Genomic DNA, 19,682 nt, shown 5'->3' with positions numbered 1-19,682 from the left:
CCAGCTATTTACAATATATATTAATGATCTGGATGAGGGAATTGAAGGCAATATCTCCAAGTTTGCGGATGACACTAAGCTGGGGGGCAGTGTTAGCTGTGAGGAGGATGCTAGGAGACTGCAAGGTGACTTGGATAGGCTGGGTGAGTGGGCAAATGTTTGGCAGATGCAGTATAATGTGGATAAATGTGAGGTTATCCATTTTGGTGGCAAAAACGGGAAAGCAGACTATTATCTAAATGGTGGCCGACTAGGAAAAGGGGAGATGCAGCGAGACCTGGGTGTCATGGTACACCAGTCATTGAAAGTAGGCATGCAGGTGCAGCAGGCAGTGAAGAAAGCGAATGGTATGTTAGCTTTCATAGCAAAAGGATTTGAGTATAGGAGCAGGGAGGTTCTACTGCAGTTGTACAGGGTCTTGGTGAGACCACACCTGGAGTATTGCGTACAGTTTTGGTCTCCAAATCTGAGGAAGGACATTATTGCCATAGAGGGAGTGCAGAGAAGGTTCACCAGACTGATTCCTGGGACTGTCTTATGAAGAAAGACTGGATAGACTTGGTTTATACTCTCTAGAATTTAGGAGATTGAGAGGGGATCTTATAGAAACTTATAAAATTCTTAAGGGGTTGGACAGGCTAGATGCAGGAAGATTGCTCCCGATGTTGTGGAAGTCCAGGACAAGGGGTCACAGCTTAAGGATAAGGGGGAAATCCTTTAACACCGAGATGAGAAGAACTTTTTTCACACAGAGAGTGGTGAATCTCTGGAACTCTCTGCCACAGAGGGTAGTCGAGGCCAGTTCATTGGCTATATTTAAGAGGGAGTTAGATGTGGCCCTTGTGGCTAAGGGGATCAGAGGGTATGGAGAGAAGGCAGGTACGGGATACTGAGTTGGATGATCAGCCATGATCATATTGAATGGCGGTGCAGGCTCGAAGGGCCGAATGGCCTACTCCTGCACCTAATTTCTATGTTTCTACGTTTCTATGTGAAGTCAGCAGCTGGTAAGAGCCGTTCAGATCTTAAAAATTGAGTTTTGTTTGAGTTTTGTGATCAATTTTACTCAAAATCTGGGGAAATAATTGACTAAGGAGTGGATGTGCGAATGTACAAGTAAAATTGCTAGCGAAATGGTAAAAATGTCGGCGTTTTTGCATCTGGTTTGCGCGGAGTAACGATTCAAATGCAAAATGCCGTGCACCCACACACCCACAGAGTTTTAAAAGTATATAGATTCTGAATGTTGGAGACATTGAGGGTGAAGTTCCAATACTGCATGTATTGCATCTTTTCTTACTTGTGGAATGAAGATGAGACAGTTGATTGTTGAGGTGCAGACAAAGATTCCCGCAGTGGTGACACCGTAGGTTAGGTTGGGCCAGGAATCCAGGAATCTGATGATGGGGATGATGATTCCTGCGGTGAACATGACCACGTAAACTCCCACCATGATGGTGGTGGTCTGGTTAACGGGGGGAGAGCTGACATTGCTCGTTAGACCAGCTAGATAGGTACCATACAGCAGAAGACTCCCCTGTGTGACAAAGAATAAGTAGTTGTCAGTATCATGTCACTGTTCCCACAGAACTAAATAGCCTTTTTGAGGATGTAACTAGGAAAATGGACAAGGGAGAGCTAGTGGATGTAGTGTACCTGGACTTTCATAAGGTCCCACGTAGGAGATTAGTGCTGACATGGATAGAAAATTGGTTGGCAGACAGGAAACAAAGAGTAGGGATTAACGGGTCCCTTTCAGAATGGCAGGCAGTGACTAGTGTGGTACCACGAGGCTCGGTGCTGGGACCGCAGCTATTTACAATATACATCAATGATTTGGATGAAGGGGTTCAAAGTAACATTAGCAAATTTGCAGATGACACAAAGCTGGGTGGCAGTGTGAACTGTGAGGAGGATGCTATGAGAATGCAGGGTGACTTGGACAGGTTGGGGGAGTGGGCAGATGCATGGCAGATGCAGTTTAATGTGGATAAATGTGAGGTTATCCACTTTGGCATCAAAAACAGGAAGTCAGATTACTATCTAAATGACGTCGAGTTGGGAAAAGGGGAAGTACAACGGGATCTGAGGGTCCTTGTTCATCAGTCTATGACTGTCATATGCTGAGAGAATGGAGTGGCTGGGCTTGTACAATCTGGAGTTTAGAAGGATGAGAGGGTATTCTTATTGAAACATATAAGATTGTTAAGGGTTTGGACAGGCTAGAGGTAGGAAACATGTTCCCGATGTTGGGGGAGTCCAGAACCAGGGGCCACAGTTTAAGAATAAAGGGTAAACCATTTAGAACGGAGACGAGGAATTACTTTTTCTCACAGAGAATTGTGAGTCTGTGGAATTCTAAGTCTCAGAGGACGGTGGAGGCCGGTTCACTGGATACTTTCAAGAGAGAGCTCGATAGGGCTCTTAAAGATAGAGGAGTCAGGGGATATGGGGAGAAGGCAGGATTCAGATTCAGATTCAGATTCAGATTCAACTTTAATTGTCATTGTCAGTGTACAGTACAGAGACAACGAAATGCAGTTAGCATCTCCCTGGAGAGCGACATAGAATATGATTTCAATAAATAAATCTATTTACATGCATACAGTCATAGTGTTTTTCCTGTGGGAGGAGTGTCCGGGGGGGGGGGGGGGGGGGTGCTTGGCAGTCACCGAGGTACATTGTTGAGTAGTGTGACAGCCGCAGGGAAGAAGCTGTTCCTGGACCTGCTGGTCCGGCAACGGAGAGACCTGTAGCGCCTCCCGGATGGTAGGAGGGTAAACAGTCCATGGTTGGGGTGAGAGCAGTCCTTGGCGATGCTGAGCGCCCTTCGCAGACAACGCTTGCTTTGGACAGACTCAATGGAGGGGAGCGAGGAACCGGTGATGCGTTGGGCAATTTTCACCACCCTCTGCAGTGCTTTCCGGTCGGAGACAGAGCAGTTGCCATACCATACTGTGATACAGTTGGTAAGGATGCTCTCGATGGTGCAGCGGTAGAAGTTCACCAGGATCTGAGGAGACAGATGGACCTTCTTCAGTCTCCTCAGGAAGAAGAGACGCTGGTGAGCCTTCTTGACCAGAGTTGAGGTATTGTGGGTCCAAGAGAGGTCATCGGAGATGTTGACCCCCAGGAACCTGAAGCTGGAAACACGTTCCACCTCCGTCCCGTTGATGTGGATGGGGGTGTGCGTGCCGCCCCTAGACTTCCTGAAGTCTACAATGAGCTCCTTGGTCTTCTTGGAGTTAAGGGCCAGGTTGTTGTCAGCGCACCATGCTGCTAGGAGCTGGACCTCCTCCCTATAGGCCGACTCATCGTTGTTGCTGATGAGGCCAATCACCGTTGTATCATCTGCATACTTGATGATGGTGTTAGTACCATGTACAGGTGTGCAGTCGTAGGTGAAGAGGGAGTAGAGGAGGGGGCTCAGCACACAGCCCTGTGGAACGCCGGTGTTCAGGGTGAGGGTTGAAGAGGTGTGCTTGTCTAACCTAACAGACTGGGGTCTGTTGGTTAGAAAGTCCAGTATCCAGTTGCAGAGGGAGGGGTCGATGCCCAGGTTACCGAGTTTGGTGATCAGTTTAGAGGGTATAATGGTGTTGAATGCTGAGCTGTAATCGATGAACAGCATTCTTACGTAAGTGTCTCTGTTGTCGAGGTGGGAGAGGGCGGAGTGAAGTGCCGTTGAGATGGCATCCTACGTACTCCTATTCTTGCGGTAGGCAAACTGATAGGGATCCAATGTGGGGGGTAGGCAGCTTTTGAGGTGTGCCAGGACCAGCCTCTCGAAGCACTTGGTGATGATGGGAGTAAGTGCAACTGGGCGGAAGTCGTTGAGACTTGCCGCAGTGGAGTGTTTTGGCACCGGCACGATGGAAGTGGTTTTAAGGCACATAGGGACAACTGCTTGGGCAAGTGACAGGTTAAAGATGTCAGTCCAGACGTCTGTCAGCTGCGCAGCACAGGCCCTGAGGACGCACCCGGGGATGGCATCAGGGCCAGCAGCCTTACGTGCATTAGTCCTACTCAGTGCCACGTACACGTCGTAGGGGGTGAGTGTGAGGGGTTGGTGATCAGCAGGGAGCACAGCCTTGATGGCTGTCTCTAGATTGTCCCTGTCGAAGCGGCCATAGAAGTGGTTAAGCTCCTCAAGGAAGGAGGCGTCGCTGGATATGGGGGTACTGATTGGGGATGTTCAGCCATGATCACATTGTATGGCGGTGCTGGCTCGAAGGATCAAATGGCCTACTCCTGCACCTATTGTCTATTGTCTATAATACTAACTAAGTTTGTATTATTGCACGTGCATGGGCAACACGGTGGCACGGCGGTAAAGTTGCTGCCATACAGCGCTTGCGGTACGGGAGACACGGGTTCGATCCCGACTATGGGGGCTGTCTGTAGGGAGTTTGCATGTTCTCCCCGCGACTGCGTGGATTTTCTCCGAGAACTTCGGTTTCCTCCCACACTCCAAAGGCGTACAGGTTTGTAGGTTAATTGGCTTGGCGTAAGTGTGAATTGTCCCTAGTGTGTGTCGGATAGTGTTAATGTGCAGGGATCGCTGGTCGGTGTGGACTCGGTGGGCTGAAGGCCCTGTTTCCGCGCTGTATCTCTAAACTAAACAAAGTCCATCACTCCCTGAAAGTGGCAACGCGAGTCGTTTGAGCGGTAACAAAGTCCTCTGTAAATTGCCGCTTGTGAGGAGGGAGTGGATGAGAAAGTGGCATAAAGTGGAACTAGTGAGGACGGGTGATCGATGGTTGGCATGGAATCGGTGGGCCGAAGGGCCTGTTTCCATGCGCTATCTTTCAATCAATCAATGAGGGTGTCTCCATAACGACAGAATTATCAGGGCTACAATGCCTGGAAAGCAATTGAGCTGTAACTTTAACTCTGTGGCTCTCTCCACAGATGCTGCTGAGTATTTCTACCATTTCTGTTTATATATTCCTCCCAGACAGAGAACAAAGAAAAAACATTGGAGTTGAAAAATAAAATAAATATTCCTACCTTTAGAAGTGAAATAAGAATAATCCAGACGTCTGTATAGTGGGACGAACACCATTTAATTGTTGTGATAGAGTAAGACAGATCTTTCTCAATTGCCTGTGGGACAAAAAAACATCCAGAAAAGCCATTAGGGAATACAATCTGAATTGTTCATTTTCCTTTCTGCCTGTGCAATACTCATAGGAGACTGACTCTCCTGTCAATGTCAAATTAAAACACGGTTACTGGAGATACAAGAATCTGCAAACACTGGAACCATAAGCAAAAAGCCGAAGTGCTGGAGGAACTCAGCGGATCAGGTAACATCTGTGGGGGGGATGGCAGACGATGTTTGGGTCCGGACCCTTCTTCATATGAATTACGAGTAGGATTAGAGCATCTTACCCCCCCCCCCCCCACTCTCTCCACAATATCATGTCTGATCTTCCGCCTCAGTCACTCTTTTCCAGCTTTCTCCATCGGCCTGAAGAAGGGTCCCAGCCCGAAACATTGTCTGTCCGTTCCCTCCACAGATGCTGCCCAACCCGCTGAGTTCCTCCAGCACTTTACATTTTGCTCAAAATTAGTTTCCATTTGACATTCTCTTTTTTTATGACCACTTGGGAATCATCACACTTTTAAAGCTGTCTGTGTGAGCACCAGAGTTGGACGAGTTGTACTTTACCCTTATTGCTGCATTTATGGATTGTGTACACTCCAGAGGATCAGCAATGCCCCACGTCACCAGAACCAGCACATCCACGCCAATCACCCCCGCTACCAGCCCCAGTAACTGCACGTCTTTGATGATCTGAAAGGCAAAGCAAATTTGGTTCATTATATCACAAAAACTTGACAGCTGGATTTGTTCACCTCAGACACAGAGATACATGCTCACACATCACCAGACTCAGGAACAGCTTCTTCCCCTTCTCTTATCAGATCCTTCTAAACGATCCTTCATAAGCGAGACTACTGTCTGATTCACCTCTACCCTAATGAGGACATTGGACTTTGTCTCTGGAACTGGTGCACAGTGGTGGCGCAGCGGTAGAGTTGCTGCCTAATGCCCCTGTCCCACTTAAGAAACCTGAACGGAAACCTCTGGAGACTTTACGCCCCACCCAAGGTTTCCGTGCGGTTCCCGGAGGTTGCAGGTGGTTGCCGGAGGTTGCAGGTAGTGGAAGCAGGTAGGGAGACTGACAAAAACCTCCGGGAACCGCACGGAAACCTTGGGTGAGACGCAAAGTCTCCAGAGGTTTCCGTTCAGGTTTCCTAAGTGGGACAGGGGCATTACAGCGAATGCAGTGCCGTTGACCCGGGTTCCATCCCGACTACAGGTGCTGCCTATACGGAGTTTGTACGTTCTCCCCGTGACCTGCGTGGGTTTTCTCCGAGATCTTTGGTTTCCTCCCACACTCCAAACACATACAGGTTTGTAGGTTAATTGGCTTGGTAAATGTAAAAAGTGGGTGTAGGGTAGTGTTAATGTGCGGGGATCGCTGGTCAGCATGGACCCAGTGGGCCGAAGGGCCTGTTTCCGCGCTGTATCTCTAAACTAAACTACAATGCTGAGAACTATATTCAGCACTCTGTATCTTCCCCTTTGCTCTACCTCTTGTACTTGCGTTTGGCCTGTGTTGCATCTTGTGTTTATGTATAGTATAATCTGATATTTTTGGATAACATCCAAAACAGCTTTTTACAGTGCCTCGGTACACATGACAATAATAAATCTAAAAGTTAAAGATGCAATAATTTAAATGGCACTACTATCATATCTGCCTCCACCACCAATCCTGGCAGTGTGTTCCAGGCACCAACCATCCTCTGTGTAAAAAACCTGCCCTGCAACGTCTCCCTTAAACTTTGCTCTCCTCACCTTAACGCAATGCTCTCTAGTCTTTGATATTTCTACCCTGGGAGGAAGACTTTGTGTCTGGTTTTGAATGTATGCCTAAATTAAAAATAAATAATGCTTAACATTTCACTCGTCCTCTCCTTATCTGACACCCTGTTGACTCCTTTTCATGCCTCGTCTTTGTCAAGTATTCCACCCATCTGCCAACTGCCCCCCCCCCCCCACACCCCCACTCACCTGTATCCACCTTTCACGTGCCAGGATTTGTCCTACCCCGCCTCTCCCCTCCGCTCCATCTGTCTGAAGAAAGGGTCCCTATCCAAAAAAATATTTTACCTTCCCTACACAGATGCTGCATGAGCTGCTGAGTTCCTCCAGCTCCTTGTGTCTTTTTTGGTAATCCAATATTTCCAGTTCCTTCTTTCGAGATTGATCCCTGGGATGACGGGACTGTCATATGCGGAAAGATCGAAAAGACTAGGCTTGTATTCACTGGAGTTTAGAAGGCTGAAGGGGTTTCTTATAAAAACATGTAAAATGATAAAAGGACTGGACAAGCTAGATGCAGGAAAAATGTTCCCAGTGTTGGGCGAGTCCAGAACCAGGGGCCACAGCCATAGAATAAAGGGGAGGCCATTTAAGATTGAGGTAAGAAAAAAACATTTTCACCCAGAGAGTTGTGAATTTGTGGAACTCCCTGCCACAGAGGGCAGTGGAGGCCAAATCACTGGATGGATTTATGAGAGAGTTAGATAGAGCTCTAGGGGCTAGTGGAATCAAGGGATATGGGGTGAAGGCAGGCACGGGTTATTGATTAGGGATGATCAGCCATGATCAGATTGAATGGCGGTGCTGGCTCGAAGGGCCGAATGGCCTCCTCCTGCACCTATTTTCTATATTTCTGACATCCTACAAGGTATCCTTGAGCCCCATGTCACAGTTACCCCAATTATTGTGTAAGAAGGAACTGCAGATGCTGGTTTACATCAAAGATAGACACAAAATGCTGGAGTAACTCAGCGGGACAGACAGCATCTCTGGAGAGTAGGAATGGGTGACGTTTTGGGTCGAAGATGGGTCCCGACATGAAACGTCGCCCATTCCTTCTCTCCAAAGATCTCACCCCAATTGTTGTATATTAAGCCAACAAATATAAACAATGTTCTCCTAGTTATCCCCCCTTGCCATGGATTCATACAAGTCTGGAGACAACCTGGGTGGTGTGAGTTCACTTGGTAGCTTACCACTCTCTTCTCAGGGATTCGTTGAGTGAAGACCTTGTACAGGCGCCAGCTCTTCCCCAGTATGGGTCCAAATATCAAAGAGGTTCCTATGCACAGTGTCCAGATGCGAATCTGTAATTTAAAATAAAACGTTCACCAAAATGTACTGAAGTTAACAACAGCCACACCGCAGCCATAGTGTTGCTTTTCCTGTCATGCCAGGCAGCTGAGAAGTGAATATACCAGCAGGCATGTCGGAAAGAGCTACTATTTTCATTGTGAGACACCATTTGTGTCTGAGTGTGCCGCTTCACATCTACGATGAATGAAACTGAGAGACATGATATCAGACTCAGAAAGAAAAGCAGTGCAATGATTCAATGGATATCAAAAAAAATTGCCTCTAGCTTAACATTGATCTCTGCCACCGGAAACACTGGCAGGGACCGCTCCCTCCGTAACTCCCTGGTCAATTTGTCTCTTCCCACCCAAACCACCCCCTCTCCTGGTACTTTCCCTTGCAACCGCAGGAAATGCTACACTTGTCGCTTTACCTCCCCCCTTGACTCCATCCAAGGACCCAAGCAGTCTTTCCAGGTGCGGCAGAGGTTCATCTGCACCTCCTCCAACCTCATCTATTGCATCCACTGCTTTAGGTGTCAGCTGCTCTGTATCGGTGAGACCAAGCGTAGGCTTGGCGATCACTTCGCCCAACACCTCCGCTCGGTTCGCAATAACCAACCTGATCTCCCGGTGGCCCAGCACTTCAACTCCCCCTCCCATTCCGAATCCGACCTTTCTGTCCTAGGCCTCCTCCATGGCCAGAGTGAGGCCCACCGTAAATTGGAGGAGCAGCACCTCATATTTCGCTTGGGGAGTTTAGATGCTGCCTCACCCGCTGGGTTTCTCCAGTATTTTTGTCTACCTTCGATTTTCCAGCATCTGCAGTTCTTTCTTAAACAACCAGCATTTCATTATCTCCGTTTCCACTTGATTTTCATTGTACCTGTACCTCGCTGTACATGTGCATGTGACAATAAATCCAACTCAACTACACCACTGAAGGGATCTCTAAGAGTCGCTGCCTCAAAAAGGCAGCCAGCATCATCAAAGACCCACACAACCCTGGCCACGCTCCCATTTCACTGCTACCATCAGGAAGAAGGTACAGGAGCCTGAAAACTGGCCACCAGGTTCAACAACAGAAGATAGGCACTAAAAGCTGAGTCTGAAGAAGGGTCTCGACCGAAAATGTCACCTTTTCTTTTCTCCAGAGATGCTGTCTGACCTGCATGAGTTACTCCAGCTTTTTGTGTCTATCTTCGGTTTAAACCAGCATCTGCAGTTCCTTCCTACACAGATTCAAGTACACCTTCTTCCCAGGACTAACCTCAGCATCTATAATCTTCTACGGACTGTGTCTTTGGTTGCCTGAAGCCCATAGTTTTTTTTTCCCCCCATTAGTATTGTGATTATTAATTTATTGAAAAGGACACAAAGTGCTGGAGTAACTCAGCAGGTTAGGCAGCATCCCTGGAGAACATAAGATAGGTAATGTTTCTGGTTGAGACCAAGAGCGGAACTCGCTATCAAAACATAGAGGGGACGGGGGACACAATTTTTTGGTGGCCGAGCGCGCATACGCACACTCACACACACACAGACACACACACACACACACACACACACACACACACGTGCGCAAGGCTTCGGAGGCTCAATCCAACGCTCAATGCAGCTCAACTCTGCCTGTCTCACCGGGTTAACTACAGCCCTGTCTGGACTGACGGACCACCAGCGCTGCTTCTCCGCGCTGGCCATATTTCCCGCAAGTCCAGGAAGGCTGTAGGCTCACCTGGCGGGACAGGCAGAGTTAGCTGGGTTTAGCGCTGTTTCTCTGCGCTGGCTGTGGGCCTGGGGGCACCGCTCGCATCTGACTCCCGACGTCTCTGGACCCCCGGGTGGGGGGGTGGTACTCGGGAGGGGACGGGACAGCGCCGGAGACCTGGCCGGGATCGATCCTGCCTGCGGATGAGGCGCAGGTCTGTGCCTCATCTCCCTCCTCCAATCACCGCGCTCTATCCTCAGTCCCACCCACCCCACCCACTCCCCCCATCTCCAATCATCGCGCCCTCGATCATCAGTCCCACCTCCGCTGTCTCGCGGAAGCGGAGATTTTAAAACCAGGATCACAAAAATTTGGGGGGATGTCCCCCACCTCTCAAAACATGGGGGGGACGTGTCCCCTCTGGGCCCCCCGGGTTTTCCGCCCCTGGTTGAGACATTCTTAGTCATAGAGTGATACAATGTGGAAACAGACCTTTCCCACGCACTTGCCCACACCGGACAACATGTCCCAGCTACATTAGTCCCACCTGCCCGCATTTGTTCCTTATCCCTTCAAACCTGTCCTTTCCATGTACCTGCCTAACTGATTCTTAAATGTTGGGATTGTCCTTGCCTCAACTACCTCCTCTGACAGCTTGTTCCATACATCCACCACCTTCAGGCTGAATTTATTAATTGAGTATTATTTTGTTTTTATTTATTAGTTGTGTGTATTGCTATTACAGACCTGTTAAGCTGCTGCAAGTAAGAATGTCATTGTTCTGTTGTCAGTAATTATGACAACTAAACACTTGGCATTAGCAACATACTTCACTTTTACTGCACCTCCCTAGCTTCCATTCACTTATCGTTAGTGGTTGTAGTAAATTTCCATAATTCACATCTTTGTCAGTTTTTCACCAAAACATTTGCTACGAGGGGATAAAAAGAGTTTGTCGCACATTGCAAAGACATGATGCTGACATTTTGCAATGGGAAGTCGCGGTTGGCGTCGATGTTACAGTTGCGGATCTGGCCACTGGATGGCGGTGTTGTACCAGGCACTGAGTGAACATCCCTCTGGTCAGGCTCCTGTTATTTTCTCACCTGAATGATCAGCTTGGTTGATATTTCTGCTGTCACTGTCCTTCCTTCCATCAGCCCGAACATGTAACCGCTGCCGTAAGTTAAAATGCTTCCAATAATTGTCACTATGTTGAGGTTTGGGCTGGACATTTTCACAATCCTAACAAAATTAATTTGTGGGAACAAAAAAAGCACAATGTGAAATCTACATGTTGACAAACAGATTTAGAGTCATACAGTGGCCAGCACAGAAACAGGCCCTTCAGGCCAACACACCCATGCCGACCAACAAGCCCAATCTACGCTTGTCCCACCTGCCCACATTTGGTCCATATCCCTCTAAACCTTTCCTATCCATATACCAGTCCAAATGTGATTATGGTACCTGCATCATATACCTCCACTGGCAACTCGTTCCAAACACCTATCACCATCTGTGTAAAAAAACTTGCCTCTCAGGTTCCTATTCATTCTTTCTCTTCTCACCTTAAACCTATGTCCCCTGGTTCTCGATTCCCCCACCTTGGGGAAAACTCTGTACATGGACCCTTTCTATCCGCTTCATTATTTTATACACTTCTATAAGATCACCCCTCATTTTCCTGCGCTCCAAGGAATAATGTCCCAGACTCAACCTCCCCCTGGGGCTCAGGGCTTTAAGGTCTGTCTGGCAACATCCTTGTAAATCTTTTCCACACTCCTTCCAGGTTAATGACTTCCTTCTGATAGCAGGGTGACCAAAAATGAACACAATACTCCGTGCGGTCTCACTAACTTGCGACAGGTTGCACAATGAATCATAAAACATTAGTCAGGCTGCTGGAGAGATGAAACAATACACATAGTTCCAGTCTCGGTATGACAGGATGGATTTGATTGTGGGTGCAGCAGTGATTTGGAAATGTTGTCACAAGTTGCCAATTTTATTAACGATCACCAAGGCTAGGCGGGAGTTGTTTGCTTTGCAACAACAGCGATCCTCACCCAGAGAGTTTGTGGAATTCCCTGCCACAGAGGGCAGTGGAGGTCAAATCACTGGATGGATTTAAGAGAGAGTTAGATAGAGCTCTAGGGACTAGTGGAATCAAGGGATATGGCAGGCACGGGTTATTGATTGGGGACGATCAGCCATGATCACAATGAATGGCAGTGCTGGCTCGAAGGTCCGAATGGCCTCCACCTGCACCTATTTTCTATGTTTCTATGATCGAGGTGATATTCAAGTTAGTCGCATACAATTATGAATGGCCTAGATAGAACTTTTTTTTTGCCTTACAGAGATGAACAGTGACAGCATGGATTTGAGTTAATAAATAGAGGGCTGTTAGGGGAATCTTTTTTTCACCCAAAGGATGACGGACGTCTTTGATGGTAAAATTGGAGGAGGAAAATACGTCAAAGCAGCTGGGTGTGAACACAATGTATTATTACCATAAGATTAGACTAAATGTGCAAGAAGGAACTGCAGGTGCTGGTTTAAACCAAAGATAGACACAAAAAGGCAGCATCTCTGGAGAGAAGGAATGGGTAACGTTTAGGGTCGAGACCCTTCTTCAGACTGGTTAGGGATAAGGGAAACAAGAGATATAGACGGTGATGTGAAGAGATAAAGAACAATGAATAAAAGATATTCAAAAAAGTAACGATGATAACGGAAACAGGCCATTGTTAGCTGTTTGTTGGGTGATAACAAGAAGCTGGTGCGATTTGGGTGGGGGAGGGATAGAGAGAGAGGGAATGCCGGGGCTACCTTTGAAACATGGAAGATGGACACGAAAGAAGAAGACCATCTATATATCTCGCTTCCCTTATCCCTGAAGAAGGGTGTTAACCCGAAATGTCACCCATTCCTTCTCTCCAGAGATGCTGCTTGTCCCGCTGAGTTACTCCAGCTTTGTGTCTATCTGAGATTAGACTAAATGGGTTTTCTTTGTCTGATATAAAGATGGGTCAAATTAATGGCAAAATCCAGCAGTGTGATCCTGCCTTTATTCACGATGCATTGATCCAATGCATCCTTTCTTTCTTCCATTTCCTATCCCAAAGACATCCATCAAAGACATTCAGCCCAGACCAGCAATACACAAAGTGCTGGAGAAACCCAGTGGGTCAGGCAGCATCTGTCGAGGGAATGGACAGACAACATTTCAGGTTGGACCTCTTCTTCAGACTGAATACCACATGCCACGTAACGATCACACCACGCAGACTCAAGAAGGGCCCCGACCCGAAACATCATAGAAACACAGAAAATAGGTACAGGAGGAGGCCATTCGGCCCTTCGAGCCAACACCGCCATTCCTTGTGATCATGGCTGATCGTCCCCAATCAATAACCCGTGCCTGCCTTCTCCCCATATCCCTTGATTCCACTAACCCCTAGAGCTCTATCTAACTCTCTCTTAAATCCATCCAGTGACTTGGCCTCCACTGCCCTCTGTGGCAGGGAATTCCACAAATTCCCAACTCCCTGGGTGAAAAAGTTTTTTCTCACCTCAGTCTTAAATGGCCTCCCCTTTATTCTAGGACTGTGGCCCCTGGTCTGGACTCGCCCAACATTGGGAACATTTTTCCTGCATCTAGCTTGTCCAGTCCTTTTATCATTTTAAATGTTTCTATAAGATATCCCCTCATCCTTCTAAACTCCAGTGAATACAAGCCTAGTCTTTTCAATCTTTCCTCATATGACAGTCCCGCCATCCCAGGGATCAATCTCGTGAAACTACGCTGCACTGCCTCAATCACAAGGATGTCCTTCCTCAAATTAGGAGACCAAAACTGGACACAATACTCCAGAAGGTACACAAAAATGCTGGAGAATCTCAGCGGGTGCAGCAGCATCTATGGAGCGAAGGAAATAGGCAACGTTTCGGCCCGAAACGTTGCCTATTTCCTTCGCTCCATAGATGCTGCTGCACCCGCTGAGTTTCTCCAGCATTTTTGTGTACCTTCGATTTTCCCGCATCTGCAGTTCCTTCTTAAACACAATACTCCAGATGTGGTCTCACCAGAGCCCTATACAACTGCAGAAGAACCTCCTATAGTGGATGTCCTCCATCCACTTCACCCACAGATGCTGCCTGACCCGCTGAGTTCCTCCAGCACTTTTTCATTCAGTTCTGTGCATTTTCTTAGTTATGTAATTCAGCAGCAAGTAGATAGCCTTCCTAGCGACCATTTGTTCTCAGGACTTTAAAACCACTGACAGCAGTGCATTACGTTGTTGTCTTGTACCTATTGTTTTTCAACCTGATGGTGAAGAGAAGGAAAAACAGAGCCAGGAGGATGCCACATGATAGCAAGATGCCCATCACACCCAGTAATACGGGGGAGATATCGTCAGCCTCAGGTGTTATGTCCTGTCAGAAAAAAAATCAAAGACATTATTAACACAACTCCATGAGCACCAGAAGCACTCAATCCTCATTACAACAGATTAATCTTAAAAACACACTGCTGGAGTAACGCGGCAGGTCAAATCAACTCTTCAGTCTGATTACCATCCTTTGGTCAACCATCCCTCACAGAATTAGTAAATCCATCTAGTTCAGAAATTGCAGTGGAATCAAGAACTGCATGGATCTAGGTTTAAGGTGAGAGGGGTAAGATTTAATTGGTACTAGACTAAGTGGGACCCATTGGGTCCTATGTTCACACGGGAGGGCTGGTACCTGCAGGGCCTTTTTACTTCAAACCAACCATATTTTTATTTTCAAACCACATTAAGGGCACTCACAGTTGAGTAGACATGTGTTCAGTGTTATTCAGAGCTCAGAGAGACATGATCCTCTGGCTTCCTCCATCTTGCAGAGACTGAGTGAGGCACACCACTTCCTGGTTTTATAGTCCCTCCCCCTTCCTCCAGCAGGGGCAGCAAGAGAATGGCAAATTTAAATAAAACATTAATATCTCTCTGATTTTTCATCGATGGAAAAAATCCTCTGGTCCAGGAAGGCGGTGGGGAGCTCTGAGCGAGGTGGCCAAAAATGACGGCCATAGGTGGCGGCGTTCTCTCAGAAATCACAACACAGCGAGCCAAAAGCGGTCAAGATCAAACTTTTAGTAATATAGATAATGAGGGGCAACATTTTCACACATAGGGTGGTGGGTATACGGAACAAACTGCCTTTCAGGCAGGTACTATAACAGCATTTAAAAGACAGTTGGACAGGTACATGGATAGGACACAAAGTGTTGGAGTAACTCAGCAGGTCAGGCAGGTGGAACAGCATCTCTCTTCCCATCAGAACTGCCCCCTCCATCGACTCCTTTAAGTCGAGACTAAAAATTCATCTCAACTCCCAAGCCTTCCGTGACGTCCTCTGAGCGAGGGCTATCTGTATGTAGTGATGTTTGTTTTCAATCTATGAACCACTGTTGTTTGTTATACTTTCTTATACCCAATGTAAAGCACTTTGGCAACGAGAGTTGTTTTTTTAAATGTGCTATATAAATAAATGTGACTTGACCTGACTTGACTTGAGACCTGCTGAGTTACTCCAGTGGAACTCAGAGTAACTCTGAGGAAAACATGATAGGTGACGTTTCAGTTTGGGATTGAATAAGGGTCCCGACCTGAAACGTTGCGTAACCATGTCCTCCAGAGATGCTGCCTGACCCGCTGAGTAACTCCAGCACTGTCTGTTTTAGTGCTGGGTAACCCATTTACATTCTTATTCAGAAAGTAAAATATTGGTTTGTAAATATATTTTCATCACAAGCTGATCAGTCTTGGTAGAACTTTATCCCTGGTGTGGTACACCATGGCGTAACTCAGCACCTTTGAGAATCGGGAAAGAATTCGAGCGCATTTACCACAAAGTTTGACACTAGACTTATTGTATTTTCAAGTCACGAGTGTTTTATTGTCACATGTCCTGAAATAGAACTCTAAAATCCTTATGCCCCTGTCCCACTTAGGAAACCTGAACGGAAACCTCTGGAGACTTTGCGCCCCACCCAAGGTTTCCGTGCGGTTCCCGGAGGTTTTTGTCAGTCTTCCTACCTGCTTCCACTACCTGCAACCTCCGGCAACCACCTGCAACCTCCGGGAACCGCACGGAAACCTTGGGTGGGGCGCAAAGTCTCCAGAGGTTTCCGTTCAGGTTTCCTAAGTGGGACTGGGGCATTACTTGTAGGGCCACAACAGATTTGTAAACATAGTTTTACCTCTGTCAAAACTCATGATGAACAATATATTATATGTATTAAAAAAAAGACAAATAAACAAGCAATAATAGTGCAGTCAAAAATAATGCCGCCAAGTCTACAATATGTAGTTTGGAGCCTATTTGGAAGTTGCAGTGTTTAATAGCCTGCTGGTTGTAGGGAAGATGCTACTTGTCAGTTTCACACTTACTGCTTGGAGCCTGCACAGTTGCTGCAGAAGTTGTACCCCGTCTTGTGTGCTGAGGCCCGGGTCAATGGTGCATTGCACGGAGCTGCAGACTGCACTGCAGTTCAGCGTGCTTCTCATATTGCGAGGTTGTTCAGTATTTCCGTCTCACCATGTTCCTCTGCTTGGCATCGCCTGTGTGGTCGTAATACTGGGATCCGTCACCAGAGGGACCCCTCCACCCATCCTGGCAGACAAAACACAGACACAGCAAAACTCATCACACATGAACTCCAGTGGACACAAGAAACTGCAGGTGCTGGAATCATGCGTAGAACACAAAGTGCTGGAGTAACTCAGCAGGTCAAGTAGCATCTCAGGAGAACATGGATAGGTGACGTTTCACAGAGTGCTGGAGTAACTCAGCGGGTCAGGCAGCATCTCAGGAGAACATGGCTAGGCGACGTTTCACAGAGTGAATTGAATTGAATTGAATCCTTTATTTGTCATTCAGACCTTTCGGTCTGAACGAAATGCTGTTGCCTGCAGCCATACATGTAATAATAACAAAACACAATAAACACAAATTAACATCCACCACAGTGAGTTCACCAAACACCTCCTCACTGTGATGGAGGCAAAAGTCTTAGAGTTACTGTCTCTTCCCTCCTCTTCTCCCTCTGCGCCGAGGCGATACCCCACCGGGCGATGGTAAGTCAGTCCGCGGTTCAAGCTCCGCGGCCCGGGGGGTGGTCGAAGCTGCCCGCAGCTGTTGCAACGGGTGCTCCGGAAAACAGGCACCAGCCTGTGACCTGCGAGCTCCCGACATTGTCCTCCATTGGCCCGCGGCCGAGCCCCGGATCCAGGTCGCCGCCGCCAGAACGCCGCCTCAGCCGCCGTAGCACCGTCTCCGCCCCGCACCGGGCCGCCCACAAGGCAGCGTCTCAGCCCCGCACCGGGCTGCTCACACGGAAGCACCTTCCAGCCGGGAGCCGGTCCGCCCACACGGCAGCGTCTCAGCCCCGCACCGGGCTGCTCACACGGGAGCGCCTTCCAGCCGGTAGCCGTGCCGCCCACACGGCAGCGTCTCAGCCCCGCACCAGGCTGCTCACACGGGAGCACCTTCCAGCCGGTAGCCGTGCCGGCCGCACGGGAGTGTCTCAGCCCCGCGCTGTCCGCCCTCACCGGAGCGCCGAATCGTGCCGCTACCCGGACGTCGCCACAGCTCGAAGACGGCCAGCCTCGCGTTGGTGAGTCCTGGCTGGCTCTACCTCCGGACCCTCGAGGTCGGTCGCAGGTTGGAGGCCGCCAGCTCCGCCATTAGGCCTCAGCGCAGACGGGGGAAGAGAAGGGGAATACGACAAAAAGTCGCATTCCCCCGAAGGGAGAGACAGAAAGCTCTGTTTCACCCTCCCCCCACACACATAACACCACCTAATAACCAAAAAATGTACTAAACTAGACAAAAAAAAACAACATAAAAAGTAAAAACAGACAGACTGCAGGCGAGCCGCAGCTGTATCACAGCGCCGCCACTTCCGGAGTAACTCAGCGGGTCAGGCAGCATCTCAGGAGAACATGGCTAGGCGACGTTTCACAGAGTGCTGGAGTAACTCAGCAGGTCAAGCAGCATCTCAGGAGAACATGGATAGGCGACTTTTCGGGTCGGGACCCTTCTTCAGTCCCTTTGGATCCTAACCCGAAATGTCTCCTATCCTTGTCCTCCAGAGATGCTGCCTGAGCCGCTGAGTTACTCCAGCACTCTGTGTCCTTTTGTGTTATGCACATGCACTGCTGTGGCCTATTTAGTATTTTTTCTGATTCTCCCCTCCTTTGTGTTATAGAGCTGTAAAACACGGACACAGGCCCTTCGGCCCACCTTGTCCTGCTGACCCAATTGGCATCCTGGGGCTGGTCCCATCCTTCTCTCTTCCGTTCTCCTGGCAGTGTTAATTGGTGGTGTTCACTTTCAGACACAGCAACAACACACCAAGTAACGGAGCAATGGGCAACTTTGCAACCAGTTCTTGAGCCTAATTCCTTGCCAATTCTCGAGCTCAAGACAGTGAAAGGTGAGCTAAGTGTTTTTCTAAATGCTTCCTCAGCTTAACTAAAATGAGTGTACCAGCAATGTCTTTACTGTGGTCTAGCCAAGATCACTAACACCACATGCTGAGCAGAATGTGGGAATATCACGTTCTTGTAACAAATAGGTTCAGGTTTAGGATTATTATTGTCACGTGTACCGAGGTACAGCAAAAAGCTTTGTTTTGCATGCTATCCAAACAGATCCGATATGCCATACAGAAATACATTCAAGTCAAACTCAAGTACAATAGGTCATGCAAAGTGGAAGTGGCGGAGTACAGAATATAGTTCTCATCACTGTAGTGCATCACTTCCATAGACAAAGCCTATGTTGGTCAGTGTGTTTATTCGTAGGTTAAAGATTGGTCGAGTCACAAACAAATCCAGGGCTATATTATACAATTTGGATTTTCAGCTCTGCTCTGTAACCCGATCTAGCATTCTTCTTACCTATGACAACACAGGAGGAGGCCCTTCAACCCATCAAGTCCGTGCCAGCTCCCCTTCTCATTCATCGAGAGTCATAGAACTGTACAGCACAGAAGCAGACCCATCTTGTCCATGCCGACCAAGATGCATTTCTGGGCTAGTGCCATAGCCTGCATGTGTCCATGTCCCTCCAAATCCTTCCTCTACATATACCTGTCCAATGTCATCATCAACCCAGTATCAAGGGTCCACACCAGCCTGGCCTAGCTGTCATGTCACCCCCACCATCAGAAAGAGGGTATTAGAGTCTGAAAACATGACCTCCTGGTTCAGAAGTAGCTTCTTCCCAACAACCATGAGACTATTGAACAGTACACTCTGAACAGTGAACTTTGAACTGTTGGTTGCACTAAGAAGTTTGGCCTTTTGGAATAATAATATTGGAGTTTTTAATGTATTGATTTGTTTTGTTTATTCTGGCATCCATCAGTTCTGTGTTTACAGACCTGTTAAGCTGCTGCAAGTGGGAATGTCATTGTTCTGCGTTTAGTACACATGATAATTAAACACTCTTGACTCTCTTGAAGATAGACACAAATTGCTGGAGTAACTCAGCGGGACAGGCAATATCTCTGGATTGAAGGAACGGGTGACGTTTGGGGTCTGAAGAAGGGTCTCAACCCAAAACGTCACCCATTCCTTCTATCCAAAGATGCTGCCTAACACGCTGAGTTACTCCAGCATTTTGTGTCTATCTCCGGTGTAAACCAGCATCTGCAGTTCCTTCCAACACATTGACTCTCTTCAAATGTTTTTTAAAAGTTATAATTGCGTCCACTCCTATG

The 19,682-nt window shown here is 47.8% G+C and overlaps 1 protein-coding gene across 1 annotated transcript in view; it reads right to left on the bottom strand.

Moving 5' to 3' along the window:
- gpr156 (G protein-coupled receptor 156) overlaps nucleotides 1–19,682 on the bottom strand; it is a 51,897-nt gene that overhangs the window by 12,936 nt on the left and 19,279 nt on the right. The window contains exons 2-8 of the mRNA XM_033033413.1: nucleotides 16,345–16,567; nucleotides 14,220–14,344; nucleotides 11,008–11,146; nucleotides 8,095–8,205; nucleotides 5,675–5,800; nucleotides 5,011–5,106; nucleotides 1,301–1,537 (exon numbers count right to left, since the gene is read on the bottom strand). Coding sequence (XP_032889304.1) covers nucleotides 1,301–1,537; nucleotides 5,011–5,106; nucleotides 5,675–5,800; nucleotides 8,095–8,205; nucleotides 11,008–11,146; nucleotides 14,220–14,344; nucleotides 16,345–16,461 — 951 coding nt within the window. The 5' untranslated portion in view covers nucleotides 16,462–16,567. The remainder of the gene's footprint in view (nucleotides 1–1,300; nucleotides 1,538–5,010; nucleotides 5,107–5,674; nucleotides 5,801–8,094; nucleotides 8,206–11,007; nucleotides 11,147–14,219; nucleotides 14,345–16,344; nucleotides 16,568–19,682) is intronic.

Source organism: Amblyraja radiata, chromosome 14, assembly GCF_010909765.2.
Source record: "Amblyraja radiata isolate CabotCenter1 chromosome 14, sAmbRad1.1.pri, whole genome shotgun sequence".
Taxonomy (NCBI): Eukaryota; Metazoa; Chordata; class Chondrichthyes; order Rajiformes; family Rajidae; genus Amblyraja; species Amblyraja radiata.
Note: the sequence above shows the minus strand (reverse complement) of the source record. Positions and strands in the feature narration are given on the sequence as shown.